The 25,848-nt window shown below is 35.3% G+C and overlaps 1 protein-coding gene across 1 annotated transcript in view; it reads right to left on the bottom strand.

The window, feature by feature from the left end:
• The window catches only part of VPS13A (vacuolar protein sorting 13 homolog A), a 254,826-nt gene that overhangs the window by 207,669 nt on the left and 21,309 nt on the right, over positions 1-25,848 (bottom strand). The window contains 13 exon segments of the mRNA XM_033237043.1: positions 172-254; positions 257-342; positions 1,151-1,257; positions 1,451-1,578; positions 7,057-7,114; positions 8,135-8,215; positions 8,418-8,477; positions 10,549-10,608; positions 11,818-11,927; positions 15,195-15,296; positions 15,852-15,947; positions 19,842-19,884; positions 21,235-21,278. Coding sequence (XP_033092934.1) covers positions 172-254; positions 257-342; positions 1,151-1,257; positions 1,451-1,578; positions 7,057-7,114; positions 8,135-8,215; positions 8,418-8,477; positions 10,549-10,608; positions 11,818-11,927; positions 15,195-15,296; positions 15,852-15,947; positions 19,842-19,884; positions 21,235-21,278 — 1,058 coding nt within the window.

Below are 25,848 nucleotides of genomic sequence, written 5' to 3' on the forward strand. Positions count from 1 at the left end.
AAATCTTGTATTATCCAGCTGAAGTTCAGAACAGAAGTACAAAAAAGTCTAAGTAAAAGAGATGAAAAGGTCAATAAAAATTGGAGTGAAAGGTAGGGAGTATTAGTCACTGAAGACCAATAAGGAGTTATGTAGCATAAAACATTCAATAATTTATTTTTAAATGCTAACCTCCAAAGACACGAGAAGTTCACCAGGTGGCTTCTTACTTGTTAACTTTTTTTTATACAGTTCTTTATATTGCTTCATTTTCCCCTATGTTTTCTAATATGCTTCCATGACCACATCCGTAATCTGGGGCAAACATTTACTTCAAGAACACCATGTATAGCATAAGCCCACCTAGTTAAAAAAAGAAAAACATTTAACACCCTCAAATCAACAGTATGAAACGTAACTGACATTGCTTCTACTCTAACAACATACATAACTATAACACAAAGATTAGGAAAATGATATATTATCTGAGTACTTCCTTTCTACCCAACCCTGTTTGCATCAATAATCCATTCAATATTAATCTTTCCTCTTTCTTAAGTGAAAATAAGCAAAATCATTCCATTTTGTTAAATACGGTTCTACACAAGAACTATTAAGCCATTAACTGGCAAATAACATTTAGTCATCTGAATAATAACTGAAATAGTCAACTGAAAGAGTAATTGTAACTTCTAGAAACTAGGGAATAGCTTAAAAACTGGAATAACAAGACTTTTGAGTTTTAAAATGGGATTATCTTGCATAGACTCCATAACATTTTTAGGTTTTAAAATATAGGTTTAATAATATTGGTTCAGTGTATCTCATAGGGAAGTTGAGGTCAGGGTTGGGGAGAGACAATGCAAGAAAACAAACCAGGATTTGTTTTCGTAATAGTTCTAAATATACTGACCCATCTATAGTAAATGAAAACTATGGTATTTGAGTATCTCAAGTTGTAAACTGTGTTAGGAAGAATCCCTTAAATCAGTTTCATTAACTCAATAAGCTAAAGCGGCTACATACATTTCTAGCTATAAATCAACTATGGTTTGTATCAGACCTTAAAAACGGTATACTTTAAAGAGTACTCTTGAAGTCGAGAATTTATCTGTATGTCGAATTTTTAATATCTTAAAAAAAAAAAAAAAAAAAACTCAAGGTATTTTACCATTCTCTGGCATGGTGGTGAAGAGGCACGTCAGGTCTGAACTTCCTATATGGCATATTTTGTGTCATCATATCAACTGATTCAAGAAGCTCCATAATACTGAAATACTAAAGAATGGAAAATTAAAGCTCTTAAATGTATCACTTTTTTTGTTCAATGCTGAAGATAAAAGTTACATTACTGACTTTTTAGGGAAATGTTACCATATAACATCATGAATTTTAGTGAAACATTTAAAATCTTAGTTTTGCTTTCATCAAACAATAATTCACAACTGAAAATTGTATTAAAGAAAATCACCTGTGGTTTATTAAATTCAATTGCTATGTTATGTAACTCAACATCCAAGTTTATTTTGGGGGCAGAAAAGTCAAAATCAGATCGGCGATTCATCACAAGTTTGGCATTAGCAGATATGGGACGAAATACTGAAAAAAATACAAATGGAAAAAAAATAAAACTGAGTTATATTTCTAAAGTTGAAAACACTGATTTCCATTTATTTTATACCCTTTCTATAATTCCCAGATGTTCACACTGCCATGGTTCAGTCAGATGAACTGTTCCTTAATTAGTGGAGAAGGTTCTTTATCTTCTTCCTACTTATAATTCACTGTCTTCCATAAATACAATAAAGACAAATTGAACTCCCCTTCAAAACACCAATATGATACTTAAAAGCAGAAACATTTTAAGAAAAAAAAATTCAATAAAATAGTTTTAATACAAGTACACAGTTTTATAGAATGAATGAACATTAGAAATGCTAAGAGGATTAACACTGGTTTCCATTATATAATTTCTAAATTTCTGATCAGTTTCTCTAGATCCATCTGTGTTCTTCCTTTTAATTGGTAAAAGGAGAGAAATGAAAGGGAAAGTTTGCCCAGGATTACCTGCTTGGCTCAACCATAATCTAAGACAAATTCCTCTCAACTCTTTGTGTTTGGTGCCAAAAAGAATAAGAACCACTCAGAGGAAAACCAGTAATAGCAGAATCTAGACAAAGACTCATCATTAAATTATAAGCTAATTTGTATATAAAGATGACATATTCCTTTTATTTTAATCATCGATATGGACTAACATTTAATTTCTTAAACATTAAACATTCAAGAATATGTTTGAATATAAACAAATGCTTAAAGATATTCTTTCTTCTGTATTCCTTCTTACACTGAAAAAAAAAAAAAACAAAAAAAACAGAAGAAATAAATAAATCTAGTGGCTGGTGATAGATGCTACCCTGGACCTACAATTCATTGATCCTCCAATCTTTCTCTGCCCTACACCTCTGCTTCACATCCTCAGTCCATCCCCATCCTACTGAAGTTCCATCATCAGTTATCTTAATCATTCCTTTGCATAGACTCCTTAACCTCTCACTTCGTCAGTGTAGAGTAACCTGCTTAACTCCACAGTGCCCCTAAGGAGCTGAACACAGTCGGGGGTAAAAACATACTGCTGGGTCTCAGTTTAATGTCATAAATCTCAAGTGCATCCTTAATGCTGCTGAGCAATCACACAACAGTCCTGGAGTCCAAGAATCATCCAAATCCATGCTACAGCCTATTTTTGTAGAGCCAGTGAGCCAAAAATGCTTCATACACTTTTAGAGTTGTTTAAAAAAAAACAAAGAGGAATGTGTCAGGAATTGTATATGGCCTGCAAAATGTAAAATATTTAACTTACTACATGTCCCTTTCCCCCGCCCCCCAAAAAAAGGCAATGTTCTCAAAGTATGGTTTGAACCCTATTCTATCTGAGTGGGTCTCAAACTTTAGTATTCATTAGAATCACCTGGAGAGATTATCAAACCATCAAACTGTAGAATGGGAGAAAATAGCTGCAAACTATCCATCAAGTATATAGGGGACTAATATACAGAGTTTACAAGAAACTCAAACAGCAACAACAAAAAACTCAACTCCATTAAAAAGTGGGCAAGGGGCCGGGCGCGGTGGCTCACGCATGTAATCCCAGCACTTTGGGAGGCCAAAGTAGGCGGATCATGAGGTCAGGAGATCGAGACCATCCTGGCTAACACGGTGAAACCCCATCTCTATTAAAAGTACAAAAAAGTAGCCGGGCTTGGTGGTAGGCACCTGTAGTCCCAGCTACTCAGGAGGCTAAGGCAGGAGAATGGCGTGAACCCGGGAGGCGGAGCTTGCAGCGAACCAAGATTGCACCACTGCACTCCAGTCTTGGAGACAGAGCGAGACTCCGTCTCAAAAACAAACAAACAAAAAAAGTGGGCAAAGAACATAAATAGACATTTTTCAAAAGAAGATATACCAATGGCCAACATGCATATGAAAAATTGCTCAACATCACTCATCATCCAAGAAATGAAAATTAAAACCACAATGTCTTTTTTATTAAAAAGACAAAATGACAGATTTTGGTGAGGATGTGGAGAAAAGGGATTACTGTTGGTGGGAATGTAAATCAGTACAACCTCTGTGGAAACCAGTATGGATATTTCTCAAAGAACTAAAAACAGAACTACTATTCAATCCAGCAATTCCACTACTGGGTATCTACCCGAAAGAAAAGAAATCATTATATCAAAAAAAAAAAGCACTTATATGTTTACCACAGCACTATTCACAATAGCAAAGATATGGTAGCAACCAAAGTGTCCATCAACAGGTAACCAGACAAAGAAAATGTGGTACATAAACATCACAGAATACTTTTCAGCCAAAAAAGAAGAAAATCACATTTTTTGCAGCAACATAGATGGAACTAGAGGTCATTACCTTAAGTGAAACAATGCAGAAACAGAACAACAAATACTGCATGTTCTCACTTTAAGTGGGAGCTAAATAATGTGTATATATGGACATAGAGCACGGAATGACAGTCACTGGAGACTCAGAAAGGTAGAGAAATGGGAGAGGGGTGGATGATAAGAAATTACTTAATGGGTACAATGTACATTATTCAGGTGATGGATACACTGAAAGCCTAGACTTCACTACTATGCAATAGATCCATGTAAAGATTGTACTCCACAATTTTATATAAATAAAAAATTAAATACAAAAACATCAAATGCTGAGCTTCACCTCCAGAGGTTCTGATTCAGGAGGTCTGGGAACAGCCCTAGAAATCTGCATGTCTAAATGATGCTGCTAGTTTGAACCATACTTTGAGAATATTGCCCTAGTCAATTCACTCTCTCACTCCCCTAGCATTCCTATTTCATCCTCTTTTTTCCCTCCAAAAACCTCCAACACCCCATGTAATGGTTAATATTGACTGTCAACTCAATTGTATTGAAAGATGCAAGTATCGTTCCTGGGTGTGTCTGTGATGGTGTTGTCAAAGGAGATTAACATTTGAGTCAGTGGACTGGGAAAGGCAGATCCACCCTCAATCTGGGTGGCCACAATAAAAGCAGGCAGAAGAACATGGAAAGACTAGACTGGCTTAGCCTCTGAACCTACATCTTTCTCCTGTGCTGGATGCTTCCTGCCCTCAAACATTCAAATTCTTCTTCTCAGACTCCAAATTCTTCAGCTTTGGGACTTGGACTGGCTTCCTTGCTCCTCAGCTTGCAGATGGCCTATTAAGGGATCTCACCTTGTGATCATGTGAGTCAATAATAATAATAAACTCATCTTTATATATACATCTGTCCTGTTAGTTCTGTCCCTCGAGAGAACCCTAACACACCTCAGATACTTATTTTTTAATTGAAGAGCTCAGAGGAGAATTTCCATCAACTCTTACCACCATATCTACTCAGTATGAGGACTTCTCTCACAACTAAACTCTATCATATAAATAAACTAACTACGCTCCTATCTGCAGCAAACCTCTCCACTTGCGTACTAGACACCATTCTCTTTCACCTGTATCAATCCAGAAACTGTCCCCCATTTCTCCTGCATCATCAATTTGTCATGTTCTACTGGATCATTCCCATCTCAGCCTATAAACAAGCTGTCATCTCCCCGATTAAATATAAAAACAAACAAAAAGAAACCCTTCATTCCCCCTTCCCTCTCCAAAAGGTATGCCAGTTATCAATTTATTACTTCTGAGCTCCAAACGTCTCCTTCATAGCCTGCTCTAAAAAATGATTTGGGGATCCTTAAATATGTTTCTTTTGAAGGCAGAGAATGTAGAGAAAAAAAAAATTTTTTTTTCTTTTTCCAGCTGGCATAATGTTAAGCTTTATCAGTAGAGGGCACTGGAGAGACACTGCAGGAGGAAAGAGTTATGCTGCCTGTTCCAGTATGTTCACTCAATAGGCTCCTGCAAGAACACCGGCAGCTTCTGCAGTGTCTGGTTCCTCCAGCATGGAGTTCTTCAGCACTGGCCTTTTGTAGTACATGGCAGCTAGAAGCAGCCAAATGCCAGGAACTTCCCCCAGCACCTTGCTAAGGCAGTTTTGTACTGGAGTGCATTCAGAGAGATACCCCTCCATGAGGCTCCCTAGAGGTAGATTTCCAGAAAGTTCCAAAGAGTGGAGTACCAACAGGTTTTGCTGGCACAGCACCACAGAGAATTTCCTGCCATTCAATAAGCCACACTATGTCCTCCAACAAGGTCTACAACTCAGTCCTGAGGTAGGGGGACATTCTCTTTTGGGCACCCCATCTTAGCCCTAGGGTAGGGGATGTTTCTTCTGTCTATATTCTTTAGCATTTGTATGAGACAGTCCCTTGTTACTCCAGTCTCCTTTTATACTTAGTAATTCTTTATATTACATTTGTCCTCTTCAAATTACTCAGTACTTTCTCTGCCCTCATTGAACTCTGATACAGCAGGAAACGACTTCAGGGCAAAGAAGAAATAAGTCGACTTTACCATAATGGATTTGAAAATCATAAACACATATGACAGATAACTCATCTGTTCTGAATATGTCCTGTAAGAAGAGAATCAAGAAAATGAAATCAAATTCAAACCAATAAAAATAATTATTTTAAGAGTGGGCAAAAAAGAGTGTCACTTGAGTAATCATGAAGGTATATAATATAGACAGAAAAGTATCACTGAGCCAAGAAAGGAAATACTTTCAGGAAGGATATTCTGTAGTTAATGACATCAGACATGCAAATTCAAGAATCAAGTTACCCATCACCAACTTTTATTAAGTGCCCTCATGGTAGAAGAAACAGCACTTTTTTTGTTGTTTTTGTAGAGACGGAGTCTCGCTCTATCACCCAGGCTGGAGTGCAGGGGGCGCGATCTCGGCTCACTGCAACCTCTACCTCCTGGGTTCCCAGGTGACTCACACCTGTAATCCTAGTATTTTGGGAGGCTGAGGCAGGCAGATTGCCTGAACTCAGGAGTTCGAGACCAGCCTGGGCAACATGGTGAAACCCCGTCTCTACTAATACAAAAGAAATTAGCTAGGCATGGCAGCGTTTGTCTGTAGTCCCAGCTACTTGGGAAGCTGAGAAACAGCACTGATTTTTTCTTTCTGTTTTAGTAATTCATTTCTGATTGGAAAAGCAATGCATGCTCATTTTAGAAAATCTGGAAAACACAGAAAAGTATAAATCAAAAAAATTTTAAATGTAGCATGATCTTACTATTTTTAAAAAGGCTGTACTAGCTAGCCTTATTAAATTACATTTGCCATTTTGAAATGTCTTTATAAATATTACCCTAATTCTTATTGAATAATCCTTAGAGGTTTATCATAATTTGTTAACATCTTTTGTTGGACATTTTTCCCTACAGTTTTGAAATATAGTCAAAAGCTTCATAACAATAAAATATATGTTAATAAAAATATATTATTTGGTTTTGTATATACATTATAAATACATTTAACTATATAGAAGGAAATTTAATATGAACTAGCACAGCGATAGCAACCATGTTAATTTAAAATTTATACCAATTACTTTAACTAGTTTTTTTATCTTATAAAATGTACTTACCAAAGTCATAACCTTCTGGAACAATATTTTCATTGACAATGCCATTCCTCAAGTCATCCTATTAAGAGACAAATTGCTTTTATTTATATTCATGCCAATGTGTTTTTTTTGAGATGGAGTCTCCCTCTGTTGCCTAGGCTGGAGTGCAGTGGCACAATCTCATCTCACTACAACCCCTGTTTCATGGGCTTATGTAATTCTCCTGCCTCAGCCTCCTGAGTGGCTGGGATTACAGGCATGCAGCACTGTGCCTGGCTAATTTTTGTATTTTTTGTAGAGACGGGGTTTTAACACTTTGGCTATGCTGATCCTGAACTCCTAACCTCAAGTGATTCACCCGCCTCAGCCTCCCAAAGTGCTGGGATTACAGGTGTGCGCCACCACGCCTAGTCATATTCATGCTAGTATGTCTTTATCCTAAAAAATCCTATTATCTGCAGAAGAAAAATGTTTAAAAACAATTCTAAAAAACAATTCAAACTTAGGAGGACTTAGCTATGGCAAAATATTAAGGTAGTTAAACAATATCTAACCAAACTACTCTTATAAAAGGATGTTGTAGGAACTATTTAGATTTGCAGGTATCATTGGGCACAGTGGCTCACACCTGTAATCCCAACACTTTGGAAGGCTGAGTTGGGAGGATTGCTTGAGGCCAGGAGTTTGAGACAAACTTGGGCAACAAAAAGTGAGACCTTGTCTCTACCAAAAAATTAAAATATTAGCTGGGCATTGTGGCATGTGCCTATAGTCCTCGCTACTCAAGAGGCTGAGGCAGGAAGGAGGATCGCTTGAGCCCAAGAGTTAGAAGCTGCAGTGAGCTACAATCGTGCCACTGCACTTCAGCCTGGGCAAGAGAGCAGACCCTGTCTCCAAAAAAAAAAAACGAGATGGGGGTATGTATTCATGCTTGTGCATAGTTACATACATCTTCACCTGTATCTGTAAATTCTGCTAATAGATTGTGCCTAGAAAAAAATACTGACTACAGTATGTTAGATAAATGACAATGAATTAAACCTCATTCAAAATATGATACCAACAAATATATACATGCATATCAAAAAAATTTACTTACCAAGGAGTCATCATAATCATTAAGATAAAACATCTGAGACTTCACATTCCAATAGGCAAAAAGGTTATCCAATCGGATTAACTGAAAATAAAATTTATTAGATGTCTCATTTTCTTAGAATTTTTAACATATACTATTTTTAGAAGTCTCAAATAAGTAAGTGAGCCATATCACAGAGTTAAACACACAAGCATAATTTACATATATCCTTATCTATATATTATCATGTGGCTTTCCAAAATTCTCTTAAGTCCATGAGTTGACAAATACAGTATTTATTTACCTTACGAACTAGTTTCTCAGTTTCATCATGTAAACATGGAACCCAGTATTGATCAGTTGTCTGAAAAGGAAAAAAAAGAATGGCAGTAAAAATGTCATTCCATTTGAAATGGCAGTGATAAATCATTATCTATCATACCCTAGACCAATGTCTCATGAAAATGCCTTTAAAGACATATCACTCCACCAAAAAATACCAACTGACCACAGTAAAGTATCTGCTTTCAAGGAAGGAGCTCATTGCAGGTCAGAAAAGCAAACAAAGAAACACGCAATTTCCAACAGGTAAGTGCCACAGTAGAAGTTAAACACACAGTTCATTGAGAGGACATGGCAGGAGCATCCAATTCGGGGTGTGATGGATAAAGAGATGTTATATATAACCTAATATAGAACATGTAACTAAAAATTATTGATTCTAAGGTCAACAAGGAATATGATTCACATCAGGCAGAGCCCAAAGGTACACAAATATAGGACACATTCCGGCAACTGAAGTAGCTCAGTATGCGAGAGAATATAATGCAAAACAGAGAAAAAAGGTAAAACCAGGTATACTGCCTGAGGTCAGTTTAAAAAGAGTTTATAAGTTGTTTAAGGACAAAAGTAAGAGCAATGAAAAGCCATTGAGAGGAACAAAGTGATCAGATGTTTATTTTAGAAAGATGGTTTTCATTTCTATGTGGAGAACTGAATGGATAATTAGAATAGTAGTTCTCAAAGTTTAGCATGCATTAGGATCCCCAATCTTTTTGGTACCAAGAGCAGTGGTCCTCAACCTTTTTGGCACCAAGGACTAGTTTCATGGAAAATAACTTTTTCATCGGGGCACAGCCTAGATCCCCGGCATGCGCAGTTCACAATAAGGTTTGCAAGGATCCTATGAGAATCGAATGCCACCTCTGATCTGACAGAGCTCAGGCGGTAATGCTCACTCCCAGCCCTTACCTCCTGTTCTGCGGCCCAGGAACCCTGACCTAGAGGGCTTTGTAAAACACAGATTGCTGCATCCAAATCCTAGAGTTTCTAACTGAATAGGTCTAGGCTGGCAGACAAGTTTCTAAAGGTGATGATAAGTAACTACTGTTATCATGGTTACCAATGACCTTCACACTGCCCAATCCAATAGCTAATTCTCCATTCTTATTTTTCAACTTAATGATAGTATTTGAATAACTTTTTGGAGGCCATTTTTTCTTTTTCCTTGCAGTGGGGCCACATTTTAAAAAGAAATTGTGGAGTCTCTCTGAACCTGCTCTGGCTTGGGAGGCTGCTCAATTTTAAAATAATAATAAAAAAGAAATCATACACAAAACCCAATAGATGTAACAAATAAAATAATGTAATGAAATATGATACAGCAGTTAAACTGAATTTTGTTACGTGTGGCAACACAGATAAACGTCAAAAACACTGGAAAGTGCAAAAAGGAACTTACAGAAGAGTCATATAAAACGTGTGTAAACTTTTAAAATCCTACATTTTTAATAGATATATTATATAAAAGTTTTAAAACTTAGGATATTTATCTCTGGGGAATGAGGGGTGGGTGGAAGTAGAGAACAAAAGGGATTCAAACTTTATCCAAAACAGCTTATTCCTATAAAAGTATTTAAGACTTTAAGCAAATAGGTTATGTTAACAGGCTCTTAATTTAACAGCCATCCATTCTGGAGACAAGAATGTTTCAAAATTCTCTATGTGCTCTTATATTTTTAAAATTCCTCGATTTCAAAAATTAAACAGGAAAACACTATGCTACAATATTAATGATACTGAGAAAAACTGATGATTTATGTTTTTCAAGGCTTATAGAAGTTTCAGATATGAATATTTATTACTTGTATTTGGTACTTACTCATTACAAACTTGGAAATGGTTTTTTAAAGTAAACAAAAGTATCTAACATCATAATTACCAATAATAATAGGACCTCATATTTCTGAATTTGATTTTCAACCATTTTTTGAAATATGAATCTACATACCCTCGATTCCAATCCAATCAAGGTCCTTTCTGCACCCGTTCTACATAGATACCTATCTCTGATGCTGGCATATACAAAGAGCAGTAGTTTAATTAACTATATTGCACAATTAAATATGGTTAGGGTTCTTATATAAACAAAATACCTGCATGCTGAGATTCTGAAGGGAAATACCAAATGACAGCGGTTTGATCCGATTTGTGATCTAAAGAGGAAAGAAGGTAAAATTTACTCAGATTTTTAGTAGTTGGACAAAATTCACTTTATAGAAAAAGCTGTCCAGGTGCAGTGCCTCCCGCCTGTGATTCCAGCACTCTAGAAAGCCAAAGCAGGAGGATTTCTTGAGCCCTGGAGACCAGCCTGGGTAACATAGTGAGACCCTGCCTCTACAAAAAAATGTAAGAAAATTAGCCAGGCCTAGTGGGGTGCAACTGTAGTCCCAGCTACTGCAGGGTGGGTGGGTGGGTGGGGGTGAGGTGGGAGGATCACTTGAGCAAGGAAGGTCAAGCTTGCAGTGAGTCATGATCCGGCAACTGCACTCCAGCCTGGTGACAGAGTGAGGCCGGAAAAGGAAAAGCAAAGCAAAGCAAAGCAAAGCAAAGCAAAGCAAAAGGAAAAGCAAAGCAAAAAGGAAAGCAAAAAGGAAAGGAGAGGAGAGGAGGAGGGGAGGGGAGGGGAGGGGAGGAGAGGAGAGGAGAGGGGAGGAGAGGGGAGGGGAGGGGAGGGGAGGAGAGGGGAGGGGAGGGGAGGGGAGGAAAAAAACGAAAAGAAAAGAGAAAGAGAGAGAGAAGGAAGGAGAGAGGGAGGGAGGGAGGGGTAACTTTTTGGGAAGTAATTTATTTCAAACATCCAAAAACATTTTATTACTTTCCAGAAAAACTATTATTCCTATATTTTTCCTAAAACAAATAAAATGCTAATTACTAATGTATTTGTGTTACACGGGAATATTAAACTGCATGTTTTCCAGTTTACAAAAAAATTATTTAAAAAGACTAACAAAATAGGATTATAAAGCAAATAATTATGTGATTAAGAGAAAACAAATGACCTACTCAGGATCAAGGAATTATTTAAGGCTAGCTCCACTAATTGCTAGACCAGTATTCTATCCAGGAGGTAAACACAGCATACTTTAAATTATTTTAAAAATACATAACTGCTAAATTCATAACTCCCAAGGCATTTCCTTCATGATCTAATGTCTGAACATTTTGGGAAAGTGTAAAATCAAGCACTCAATACTAAGGACTGCAAATTACAACTATAATTATAGAAAAGAAGGATTACATCATCTTTAGCTCTATATCCTCTTGGTATTTAATAGGTTGGCCATTAAAAAGCAGGTGTCAATAAACAGTAAAATAACTTACATATAAATATAAAAACAAATATCACATATTAAAATACTTACATCATCTTCATAACGAATATGGATACTGGAAATTTTCACTTGAAGATTTTTTATGATCTGTGTAACTAATTTTTCTGCAAAAGTGTCCTGTTTTTCCGGCAGATGTTGTTCTACAATTGCAAATATTCCTTTTTTTAACTTGAATGAAAAATATACTCTATAAAAATCCACATATTGAAGTAACATGCTGCCTTGCTGAAACATACATATATATATGTAAATAGAACACTAATAGCTTGCTTTCCAGAAGTCTTTCAAAAGCAACTAAACATTTTTCAAAAGCTAGTTTATTGTGCCATGAGACTAAAGCAGACCATGTAGAATTTACTGACATTAAATTTTATAATTTGCTAACCTATGCCTGAGTACAAAAACATATTTAAAAAATGAAGATTAGTAGGTAAGAATAATAGACTTAAATGAGAAAATCCACTAACAACAGCAAAACAGAAATCTCTCTTAAAATTAGTGATACCACCATTAAGCTGTCTGTGTACAGATGTGTAAAATAGTTGAATATCCTCCTCCCCCAGTAAATACAAAATAGGAAATAAGATCTTCCTCCTCTCTCCATTTGAACAAAGAGGAAAGAAGTTCATCATCTATTTCATGTTCAGAAAACAGTATTAAGTATCTCAAGTTCCATTACTTTCCAGAGAAATAGGAAGAATCAAGAATTGGAGGAGCAAGGTGGCTCACACCTGTAATACCAGCACGCTGGGAGGCCAAGGTGGGCAGATCATCTGAGGTTAGGAGTTTGAGACCAACCTGGCCAATATGGCGAAACCCCGTCTCTATTAAAAATATAAAAATTAGCCAGGCATGGTGGTCCATGCCAGCTACTTGGGAGGCTGAGGCAGGAGAATCATTTGAACCAGGGAAGCGGAGGCTGCAGTGAGCCGAGATCACACCACTGCATTCCAGCCTGGGAAATAAAGTGAGACTTTGTCTCAAAAAAAGAAAAGAAAGAATAAAGAAGAATAAAGAATTGAGGTTCCTAATTTTTTTGAAATATGCCTTTGATAACCATAGTTATTATCCTTTTTCTCCCTTTAAAAATGCCAATGAAAGCTATATTCTTTTTTATTTGTAGTTCTGTTCCTCTTCTCGTATTTCTAGTACTATATAGAAATAATACATATAAATCTATCTTTTCCTCTAATTGCCTACTACTCTCTAATTCAGCTGGCCCAGGAGGCCTTAGATAAAGGAAAGTTGAAGATATTAATCATATGTACCTCAAATACACCAGAGTTAAATGAATATATACACATATAAATAGATTATAGAATTAAGTAGACAATAGAAGCTCTTTAAAGACAGAGGATCATATTTTAATCTTTGACTCTCACCATTACCTAATAAAATCTTTTCTTTCATAAATTCATTTAGTCATTCAATTAAATGTTAAGTCTTTCTTTCTCTACTCACTACTTCCTCCTGACTTCCTTATGCAGCTCAGATTCCATGATGCATTATTTTACCAACATCTTAAATTCCTTTGCTCTTTTTTCTCATATTAACTCTGTCAATAAAGCACCAATCCTGAATAAAACCAACTATCCATTTTACATGAAAAGCATGCCAATGCCTATGTCTTGCAGGGTAACAAAACGAAACACAAGATGAGTTTAAAACAAACACCACCACCAAAAAACCAAGTCACAGAACCCTGGAAAGATGCAGGAACTGGAAACCCCACCAAACAAAAAATAGCAAACAGGGAACACAGTGGAAAGAGAGGAAGATCACACAAGAACTGATTTAAATCTGCATAATGAGCAGTTAAGTTAGGTCCCCTCCCTCTCCCAGCCCAAGATCCAAGCAACATCCCTTTCCCACCCTAGTAAGAACACAAGGGTTTGGTTTAAAGAAAATGGCCCTAATAGGATCCAAATTTTGTACATGGGAGAACAGGGAGAGCCCAATAACAAAACAGGGAGGTTAAGTAAAAGCCTACAAAATAAACAGTCATACTCAAAGCCACTTTTATTTATTCACATATAAATATAGTCATGATATTATAAACAATGAATTCTGATTTAACCAAAAAGGTGATAAAACTATACAGAGAAGATGAAAAAATAGGGTCAATCTTCATAGTACATAAAAGGACGTGTGTGTGTATATATATAACATGTGTTATATATGCCAATGAAACACAAGATGAGTTTAAAATATGTAACGTCATTAACTATATGTTATAAAATATGTTATAGAAAATATGCATGTTATGCTATATATAACATGCTTTTTATATATAAATAATATCTAAATAAATCAAGAAACAGAGGTGTAAGCACCATATTTAGCAATATAGGTGTGGACCTGGGCCAGGAACAGTTGCTTTTTTAAAATATGGATACTATAATACTGCTTCAATTTTAAAGCTATGCGTATATATTACCTTGATAAAATAAAAATAATTTTTAAAAAGAAAAGGCCTAGGAGACTTAGGAAAGAGGACTGGAGGTAAGGATAAATGACTACACATAATATAAAGTAACTGTTACAAAGAAAAAACAGAATTACAAGAGATATTGTGAGGAATTACAGGTTAACTCTCTATTAATGTTTGCCAACAAGTAAAACATTTATTATTGAAGCTTATTTTTTATTAAAAGAAAATCAATGCGTTTCAGAGACAGTGAAGTCAGTAAACTTTTTTTTTTATTTTAAGATGTTTAACCATTAAATGAATGACAGAGCAGAAGAAGATAAACAGATGACTAGGTTAAGAAAATGACTTCATATTTCAAGATAAACAACAGAATATTTACATGCCAAGGCAAAAAACCCACTAGGTGAGAGTATAAAAAGTAGCTGGCAATAAGGATCAGAGAACAGGTGAAAAGGAGTTAGATTTCTGCAGGACATTGCTTCCAATAATGAAAAAGAGGTTGCAGTAATGGAACATATGGTCTAAGTTTAATTGGAAAATATGTGAAGCCAGAGGGTAAATAAACAGATACAGGCAAATAGAAATATATCAAGAAACTAAGTATCTCCAAAAGGGTGAAGAATTGATATAAGGAGAATACGAAAGCAAAGGCTAGAAAATTAATATGCTCGATAAAATTAATCGCTATCATTAAAAACTGACCTTACCTAGTATGTGTGTATATATGTTTAAAATACGTAAACCTAATAATAATAAGCTACACATATTATTTGCCTTAAGACAAATTTCCATAAGGTAAAATTTCTGTACACATAACAAAGCATACAAACCACATTAATATTCCCCATGCAATGAGATTCTCTCATATCTGTTAAATAATCTCAGCATGTCCAGAGAAAAATAATATTCAATTATGATAAATATTTAGGTCTTTTTCACTTCTCTTATTAGCATTGTTATTTACTGTTTTCTTTACCTTGATCAACTACTTTTTGTTTTGCTTCTTCTATTCTTTTCAGTTCCTGTTGCTTTGCTTCCATGAGTTGTTTCTCTTCTTTTAAAGGATCATATTTTATTCCTACAGGAAGATTAAAAAGGAAGAATCACAATTACCTTAAAAATATAGTCATTCCAAAAAAAATCCTTACAAATAATCATTAATTGGCCAGGCACAGTGGCTCATGCCTGTAATCCCAGCACTTTGGGAGGCTGAGGCAGGCAAATCATGAGGTCAGGAGTTCGAAACCAGCCTGACCAACATGGTGAAACTCCGTCTCTACTAAAGATACAAAAAGTCAGCTGGGCGTGGTGGCGGACCCCTATAATCCCAGCTACTCAGGAGGCTGAGGCAGGAGAATTGCTTGAACCCAGGAGGCAGAGTGTGAGCTGAGATGGTGCCACTGTACTCCAGCCCAGGTGGCAGTGCGAGACTCCATCTTTAAAAATAATAATAATAAATAATAAATAATCATTACTTCAAAATCTCCAAAAATGTAAAAACCAATTTAATTTGAATTAACAAATATCAAATTTAAATATTAAAATCTCAAAAAATTCCCAAAAGTATTTTGAATATAAAGATTTTTCCATCCATAAAAAAGAAAAACTTATAATATTTTTTAATTTAACTTACTAGAAGAAGGCACTATGAGTAAATAAATTTCTTCCAATACAGCTTCAACAGGTTGAGTATAAAGGTTTTTCCATGGAATTATAAGTTTAAGATTACCTACATTTTTTTGAAAAAAAAAAAAAGGACATAAAATATTACTCACTCAGCCTACATTTAGGGTTAGTCTATTTTCTGTCAGACATTAGAAGAGATCCACTTAATCACTTTATTGAAAGCTATTTTACAACCAAAAACAAGTGTTTGTTGTAATGATGTGAAATTATTGTATTTATATCAGTATTGTTGGAAAACCTAGATTATATTCGAAATATTTATACAAGTTTCTATTTACAGTTCTCTGTACCATAAACAAACCAATATTCTTCCCTTAATCAACAATCGTTAATATCATAACTTTGAATTTCCCCAATCCTTACTCTAAACCTCCATATATATATATTTTTAATGCTTTAAGATGGTAGATTAGGCCAGGCGCAGTGGCTAACACCTGGAATCCTGGCACTTTGGGAGTCTAAGGCAGATGGATCACTTGAACCCAAGAGTTCTAAGACCAGCCTAGGCAACATGGCAAAACCCTGTCTCTATGAATAAAAACGAAAAAAATTGGCCAAGCATGACGGTGTGTGCCTGTAGTCCCAGCTACTTGGGAGGCTGAGGTGGGAGGATCTTGAGCCCAGGAGGTCGGGGCTACAATGAGGCATGACCATGCCACCGCACTCCAGCCTGGGTGACAGAGTGAGATCTTTACCTCCTCCCAATAAAAGGTAGATTATATACTTTAAATAAGTGTATATGTATTTTTCATTATGTGTATGTGTGTTACATACATATATATGTATGTATGTACAGGAATTTTTATATACACATATGGTAATAATCATACATATAAACTATATATGTGAAAAACTACACATATAGTAATAATAAAACATTCTGGGTAATATTTGAAAATTATGCAAACTAATGAAAACAGTCTAAGACAATCAAACAGTAATGAATTTTTTTTTTTTAAGCATAAGGGTTCTTGAACTACAAAAACACTATGTATGGGGTTTCTTAAACTACTCACTCTCGTTTTGTATCTTGAGAATATTTTCGTAATAGAGTTTTAAAATATTTTAAAATTGTTTAAATGGTATGAGTGTCTAGATTTATAAACAGTTGCCATAATTGTGTAAGGAATAGATTATTAAATATACAATGCTGCTAAAACTGGTTAGTGATTGGGAAATTTTTTTTAATCCACTTAGATCCATCTCATGATACTTTATAAACTCTGTGTTTAGAAAACTTCAAACTGAGAAAAAGATTTCATCATACAATATCACTTCAGAGAAAAACGAACTATCTGATTTCTTTTTTGTATTTTTTGTAGAGTCAGAGTCTCACTATTTTGCCCAGACTGGTCTCAAACTCCTGGCCTCAAGCAATCCTCTTGTCTCTGCCTCGTAAAGTACTGGGATTACGGGTATCAGCTACCCTGCCCAGCCTCTAAACTATCTGATTTCTAAAAGGGGAATAACTTTCTAAGTTTTTAAATCAGAGAACATGGTGATCATTTCACATTTCTGTACAGGCCAAAAATATAACCAAAATGAAATCAGACTGGGAAAAAAACTGTAACAAATGTGACACGGTTAGTTTATTTATAAATGTACCAACAGACTGCTTAAAATATATACAGTAATACTTCAAAAACAGTAAATGAACAAAAGGACAAAGAGCAATGACAAAACTGTATATATAATAAACGCATATTAACAGTATGCCATTTTCACCACCAAATCTTTTTTTTAAAAAGCCAAACTTGACCAGGCGCAGTGGCTCACATCTGTAACTCCAGCACTTTGGTGGGCTGTGGTAGGAGGATCACTCGAGTCCAGGAGTTCAAGATGAGCCTGGGCAACGTGGCAAAACCCTGTCTCTAAAAAAGTACAAAACTCAGCCAGGCATGGTGGCATACACCTGCAGTCCCAGCTACTCAGGGGCTGAGGGGGGAGGGTTACTTGAGCCAGGAAGACATAGGTTGCAATGAGCCAAGATCGCACTACTGCACTCCAGCCTGGGCAACACAGCGAGACGCTGTCTCAAAAAACAAACAAACAAACCTTTTCTTCCTTCTCTTATAAAATGTAGACTCCTTGTAGAAAATTTGGCAAATTTCAAAAAATATACAGATGTAATTCCAAAAACCTTCCACAGAAGACAACCTCTTTTATAATATGTACATGTGTATTTATAGCTGATATACCTGTAATTCTGCATTCTAAATAAGGAAAACTTTGAGAGATCAATACCTAATAATAGCAAGGGGACAATACATTCCTATAAAACTGATTGTGCTACTGTATCACTCATTTGGAAACATGTCTACTTTCATACAACAAATTGTGCCCCTAATATATATGCCAGGTAATGTGCTAAGTGGTGAGGATACACTAAAAATTAAACCCACTTCTCAAGAAACTCGATGTCTAGTAGAAGGGGGGAAAAAATAGTGATAGTTTTAAAAGACAGGTGCTATGATAGAGGTACACAACACTTTAAATGATTCTCAAAATTATCTTGGGTTTAGTTCAGTGTACTTTCTACTATCTTATATTATCATTGAAAATTACCTTATCATTTTTAAACAAAATTAGGCAAGGAAAGAGAAGGCAGGCAGATTCTAAGGAAAATAGGTCTACCTACTTTACTGATATATTTTTTTGACGGTTCTTGAATTGAGGTTAAATTTACATACACTGAAATATAATAATCATCACTGTAAAATTCAATGACCTTTGGTAAAAGTTTAAAAGTTATGTAAAAATATGTATTGTAATATTTTTGTACCAATGGAAAAAATAAAAACATTCTACAATATCCAAATATGCATGCACTGGATTATTATGGTACAGAATACATGAGATCAAATCAACTCAGATTATGAGAAATCCTTTTTACATGCTAATAAAAAAATTATAAAATTGTAAAAATAGCATAATTACAAGTATTTCAATACGTACAAACTTGTAAATATTTAAAATGTACACACGTAAATAATCAGAAATATGAAAAAATTAAAATGTTAGGTAGATAAAAATGGGTGACATTCTCCCCCTCTTACTCATGCTAAATAGTCTTTAAAAGGTAGGGGCAGAGAGGATAGAATTCTACTGTCAGTAACATATGATGATGAAAGCTTTCTATGGTATGTAGTCTAATACCAACCATAAGTACACATAATTATGAAGACCTTTATCATGTAATTTAGGTAAGCTTTCAAAAGACTTTGTTCCCCAAGCGACAACAGTATAGCTTCAATAACAATGTATACATCCTACTACAAAAACTATCTATATAACAAAAATATCTCAAAGTCCCAATTAAAGATACTATTACCTTGCACAATATTTAAACCAGTAAAACTGTAACACAAGAAACATGACAGACAAGTTTTTATTAAACATGTTAAAACCTCAAATTCCAATCATTTACTGCTTAACCAGTATATTTACGATATAAACAGTAAACACTGGTAAAAATAATACCAAACAAGAAAAAGCAGAGTATTTTCTGAAAATATACAAAAACCTGCAGAGCAGAAATTAGTTTTCAAATTGGCCCCTAGTCACAGAGCCTGGATGACCCAGAACCTATTCTTTACACAACATATCCAACATTAATCAAAATATAGCAGTGGTAACTAGTCAGAAACCTAGGAAACTGAAACAGCTAAGCTCTCCATTAGAGGTAATCCTTTGAATTAACTCAATTTACCACCTAAAGAGATATGTAATGTATTAGGTTATCAAATACTAGGCAAGAGATATATGAATCAAACAATATTTTTAAGTTGCACAACGAAGCTCGACTGACACAAAAACACATAATTATTTTTAATTGATGCTCAGAAACATGAAAAATATCACATAACAGAGCTATTAGGCAAATTATTCTGGCTGCATGTCCAGGAAGGAGGATATCCCAGTAATAAATATGGCTTACCTATGTGACCAACTTTAACTTTAAATGGTACATCCAGTTGACTCTACAGAAAAAATTTATATATATACAAAACATTAGTAGATACAGAGTTTAACAACACAAATGAATATTGTTTACTTCCAAAAATTATTTCAAGGGATTTTTTTTAATAAACTTATTTTACATATATAAACATATAACTGCGATATTATCAAATTCATAAAATTCAGGGAAGCTGCTCTTTTTATAATAATTGGGGATAAAGGTTTACAGTAAAAATGACCACAAAATCTACTCATATCAAATCATTACCAATTTTATATTATTTTAAGAAAAAGAAGTGGCAATTACAATCCCCTTTTATGCTTTCAGGGAGATTAAAACTCTATTTTGCAAAATACACATTTTGTAAAAAATACTTTCAAAACACTCTCCCCATGCAAAGGACAGTCTTTTAAATAAATGGTGCTAGGAAAACTAGATATCCACTCACAAAAACATGAAACTGAACCCTTATCCTATACCATATACAAAAATTAACTCAAAATGGATCAAAGATCTAAATCTAAGAGCTAAAACTATAAAACTCTTAGAAGAAAACCTAAGGGAAAATCTTCATGACATTAGATTCGGTAATGACTTCTTGGATATGACAATAAGAGCACAAGCAATTAAAAAAATAAATGAACTAGTCTTTACCAAATTAAAAACTTTTCAGCTACTCAGGAGGCTCAAGGGAGAAGACAGCTTGAGCCTGGGAGCTGAAGGCTATATAGTAAGGTATGATCACACCACTGCACTGCAGCCTGGGGTGACAGAGCATGAGCCTGTCTTAAAAAGAAAATTAAGAAAACAAGTTAAAAATTCAAAAAAAAGTGTATTTTTTGTATGTTTGTTTTTGTTTTGTTTGGTTTTGAGACAGAGTCTCACTCTGTCGCCCAGGCTGGAGTACAGTAGCACGATCTCTACTCACTACAACCTCCACCTCCCAGGTTCAAGCGATTCTCCTGCCTCATCCTCTCTAGCAGCTGGGATTACTGGCATCCACCACCATGCCTGGCAAAGCTTTTTTCATTCTCAGTAGAGACAGGGTTTCACCATGTTGGCCAGGCTAGTCTCAAACTATTGACCTCAAATAATCACCTGCTTTGGCCTCCCAAAGTGCTGGGATTACAGGTGTGAGCCACCATGCCCAGCCTAAAACAATATTTATTTTTAAATAGGAAAAAAATCACACTGTCCATTTGTGCTTTGAGGGAGATTAAAACTCCATATTGCAAAATTTACATTTTGCAAAAATTATTTACAAAAAACTTTCTCAAATTTAAATAACTGAAGGTGGCAAACTGAATCAGGAAGAAGTATACATAATTAAATGCAATAACTTTACAAATTTTTCATAGTCAAAACCTACCAGGGCATTTTCTTTAATTTGAAGATTCTTGAGGGCCACAGCTCCTAAAAGAGATTAAAAAAAAGATTCAAACAATCAAATATTTTTCATTTTAAAAAGTTAATAAGTATGCTTCATTCCTGTCATACTCAGGAAAAAATATAAATAATGTATATAACAGATAATAAAATCTACCTATAATCTTATTATCTCACCTTCATTCTCCTACTAGTTATCTAAGAGAGTATGCTTAACCAAATCTTCACTTACTGTAACTTTTGACCTCTGCAATTGTAGCTCAATGTTAATATATACAACATTTTAATTAGAATTACACAGATAACATGAGTCTAACAAAGTAGCATGATACAAGATCAATATGCAAAAAGTAAACTACATTTAAATATACTTGCAATAAACCATTGGGAAAAAATTATTTAATGCAAAATCAGTGAGCCCCAAGATACAGAAATAAAGACTTCCCAATTCAAAGCCAATAAAAAAAGAAAATGAGAAAAATAATAGAACAGAATGTCCAAGAACTATAGGACAATTGCAAAATGGGATTACCCAAAGTTTAAAATACACTGCTATAACATTAGGATGTTACATGTAATCCCATCGTAACTACAAAGAAAATATCTTTAGAACAAACACAAAAGTCACCCAGGCATGGTGGCAGGCACCTGCAGTCCCAGCTACTTGAGGAGGCTGAGGTGGGAGGATCACATAAGCCTAGAAGTCCAGCTCAGGCAACATAGCGAGACCTCATTGCTATGATGATAACATTAATTATGTTATTAGTCAATTAAACACAAATGGAATCAAATTTGCAACAAAAAATTAAACCAAAGGAAAGGCAGTAAGAAAGAAGAAATGCTGTAAGACATATAGAAAGTAATTAGCAAAATGGCAATACTAAGTCCTTCCCTATCTGTAACTACTTCAAATATAAATGGCTTAACTCCCCCATAAAAAGACAGATTGGCAGAATGGATTAAAACAAACAGGATCCTGGCCGGGAGTGGTGGTTCACATCTGTAATCCTAGCACTTTGGGAGGCTGAGGCAGGTGGATCACGTGAAGTCAGGAGTTCGAGGGCAGCCTGACCAAAATGGTGAAATCTCATCTCTACTAAAAGTACAAAATTAGCCAGGCATGGTGGTGCATGTCTGTAATCCCAGCTACTTGGGAGACTGAGGCAGGAGAACCGCTTGAACCAAGGAGGTGGAGGTTGTGGTGAGCCGACATCACGCCATTGCACTCCAGCCTGGGCAATAGAGTGAGATGCCATCTCGAAATAAATAGAGAGCGAGAGCGAGAGACAGCGAGAGAGAGAGAGAGAGACAGGGAGAGGGAGAGAGAGAGAGAAGAGAGAGAGAGAGAAAATAAAAGTACGTGGTCTACAGGAAACTCACTTTGGCTCTAAGAGCACTCATAGGTTAAAAGCAAAGAAACAAAAAAAGTGAACCCGTGCAAAAATAACCAAAAGAGCAAAGATACCTACACAACCTGGGCATCACTAATCCAAAACTCCAAAATCGGAAACTTTCTGAGTGCTGACACGATACCACAAGTGGATGATGAAGATGAAGATGATGATGTTACCAATGCAAAAAGGTATCTATAGACCACGTGGTGAAAATGTGTGATGGGCTTATTAAAGGACTGGAGCAGCATGCATTCATAACAGAACAAGAAATTATGACAGTTTATAAAATCAGAGACTTCTCAGACAAAAAAACAGTGAGGCAGATGGTTCTGGAGGAAACATTTTAAAAAGCCATCTAGCAAAATGCCTCCTCATCCCTTGAGGATCCAATTCCTGGCCCCTCAACTGCTTCTAATGTTTCTTCTCACTAAAAAAAAAAAAAAGTACATTCTACAGTTACCTTTTAACCAAAACACAGCAATGTAGGTGGAGACTGAAAGCCTGCCTGCCACTGTTTGTTGTTGCTGCTGTTTAACAGTGGATACAGATATTCCCAGGGATGCTACTGTGCTGCTTACTCACCCTAAACACATTATATTTTCACTGAATTAATGGTACCTCATATTTCTTACTGTTAAGAACTTACGTGTGAATAATGTAAGAACATGATTGCTTACCAGCATCTAAATTCAGTCAGGAATAATGATGATGCCAAACCACCACAGACTGTCCACATGGGTGGCTGAGACAGTGACACCTTCCCTTTCTGATGGTTGAAGGTACATAAGCTTTGTTTCATGCAGAAAATTATTCAAAATATGGTATTAAATTATCTTTGGGCTATGTGTACAATGTATATTTGAAACATAAATGAATTTTGTGTTAGACTTGGGTCTCATCCCCAAGATATCTCATTATGTATACGTACATATTCTAAAATCTGAAGGAAAAAAATCCAAAATCCAAATCACTTCAAGCATTTCAGATAAGGTATATTCAACCTATATACTAATATTAGACATATAAACTTTAAGTCAAAATCTGTTACAAAAAACAAAGGGCATTATATAATGATAAAACCGACACTTCACTAAAAAGATATAACAATTATAAACATGTGTGCACCAAACATCAGACAAAACATATGAAGCAAAACATATGAAGCAAACACTGACAGAATTGAGGAGAGAAATAGAGAGTACTATATTAATAGTAGAAGGCTTCAATACCTCACTTTCAGTAATGGATGGAACAAACACACAGAAGATTAATAAGGAAAAATAGGACTTAACACTATTGACCAACTGGACCAAAAGACACAGACAGAACACTCTACCCAACAACAGCAGAATACACATTTTTCTCAAGTGCACATGGGACATTCTTCAGGATATATGTGAGGTCACAAAACAAGTGTCAAAATTTTTGTAAAGAGAAAACATACAAATGGTCAACAGGTATATATATGAGAAAAGGCTCAACATCACCAATCATCAGATAAATAAAAATTAAAACCACAAGAAGATATTACCTCAACCTATTAGAACGGCTATCATCAAAAAGACAAAAAAATAACAAATGCTGGTGTGACTGTGGAGAAAGGAAAACTCTTACACACTGTTTTTGGGAATATAGATTAGTGCAGCCATTATAAAACACAGTACAGAAGTTCTTCAAAAAATTTAAAAATAAAATTACCATATGATCCATCAATCCCACTAATGTATAAATATCCCAAAGCAATGAAATCAGTTTGTTGAAAAGAAACCTGCACTTTATGTTTATTGCAGCACTTTTCACAAAAGCCAAGATATAAAATCAATCAAGTGTCTACCAACAGATGCACTGGTAAAGAAAATGTGAGATACACACACACACACACACACACACACACATAACGAAATACTATTCCTCATTAAAAAGTAAAAGAATAAAATCTTGTCCTTTGCGGGAACACAGATGCATCTGGAGGACATAATGCTAAGGGAAATAAGTCAGGCACAGAAAGACAAATATCGTATGATCTCACTCACATGTAAAATCTAAAAAAGTTGACATCATAGAAGTAGTGTATAGAATAGTGGTTGCCAGAGACTGGGGAATATTGGTGAGAGGGGAAATAGGTAAAGATTGGTCAATGAGAACAAAGTTATAGTAAGAAGGGAAGAATAAGTTCGGGTGTTCTATTGCACAGTAGAGTGACTACGATGAACAATACTGTATTGCATGTTTTATCATAGCTAGAAGGAGGATTTTGAATGTCCTCACAAGGAAATTATAAATGTATAAGATGATGGATATTCCATATACCAATCTGATTTTTATACAATGTATACATGTATTGAAATATCATCCTGTACCTTATAAATATGCACAATTAATACACGTCAATTAAAAACAAAGTTGTAAAATTATAGAAGACTGACATCATACAGGGTATCTTTTCTAATAATAATAAATAAAATAAGGAAATAAATAACAGATGAAAACAGAACAATGCACAAATGTATGGAAATTAAGACTTAAACAAGAAATGGGTCAAAAAGGTAATCCCAAGAAAAATTAGAAAATATCTTGAGATGAAAATAAAAACAGACTCTACCATCATAATTAGTATGATACAGCAAAAGCAGTGCTAGAAGGGAACATAAAGCTGTAAATGCTTATGTTTAAAAAGAAAAAACATCCCAAATCAATAACCTAAATTTATTCCTTAAGAAAATAGGGGAAAAAATACAAAATCCAAACCTAGCAAAAGGGAGAAAATAATAAACATTAGAGCAAATATAAGTGAAAGAGACTGGAAAAAAAATTTTTAAAAAAAACAAGCATTAGTTTTCTTTTTTCTTTTTTTTTTTTTTTGAGACGGAGTCTTGCTGTGCCGCCCAGGCTGGAGTGCAGTGGCACGATCTTGGCTCACTGCAACCTCCACCTCCTGGAATCAGCGATTCTCCTGCCTCAGCCTCCTGCGTAGCTGGGATTACAGGGTCCTGCCACCATGCCCAGCTAATTTTTGTATTTTCAGTACAGACGGGGTTTTGTCATGTTGGCCAAGCTGGTCTCAAACTGCTGATCTCAGGTGATCCACCTGCCTCAGCCTCCCAAAACGCTGGGATTACAGGCGTGAGCCACTGCACCTGGCCACCGACCATTAGTTTTCTAAAAAGATCAATAGGCTGGGCACAGTGGCTCATGCCTATGTA

The sequence above is a fragment of the Trachypithecus francoisi genome, unplaced genomic scaffold (assembly GCF_009764315.1).
Source record: "Trachypithecus francoisi isolate TF-2019V2 unplaced genomic scaffold, Tfra_2.0 Lachesis_group16, whole genome shotgun sequence".
Taxonomy (NCBI): domain Eukaryota; kingdom Metazoa; phylum Chordata; class Mammalia; order Primates; family Cercopithecidae; genus Trachypithecus; species Trachypithecus francoisi.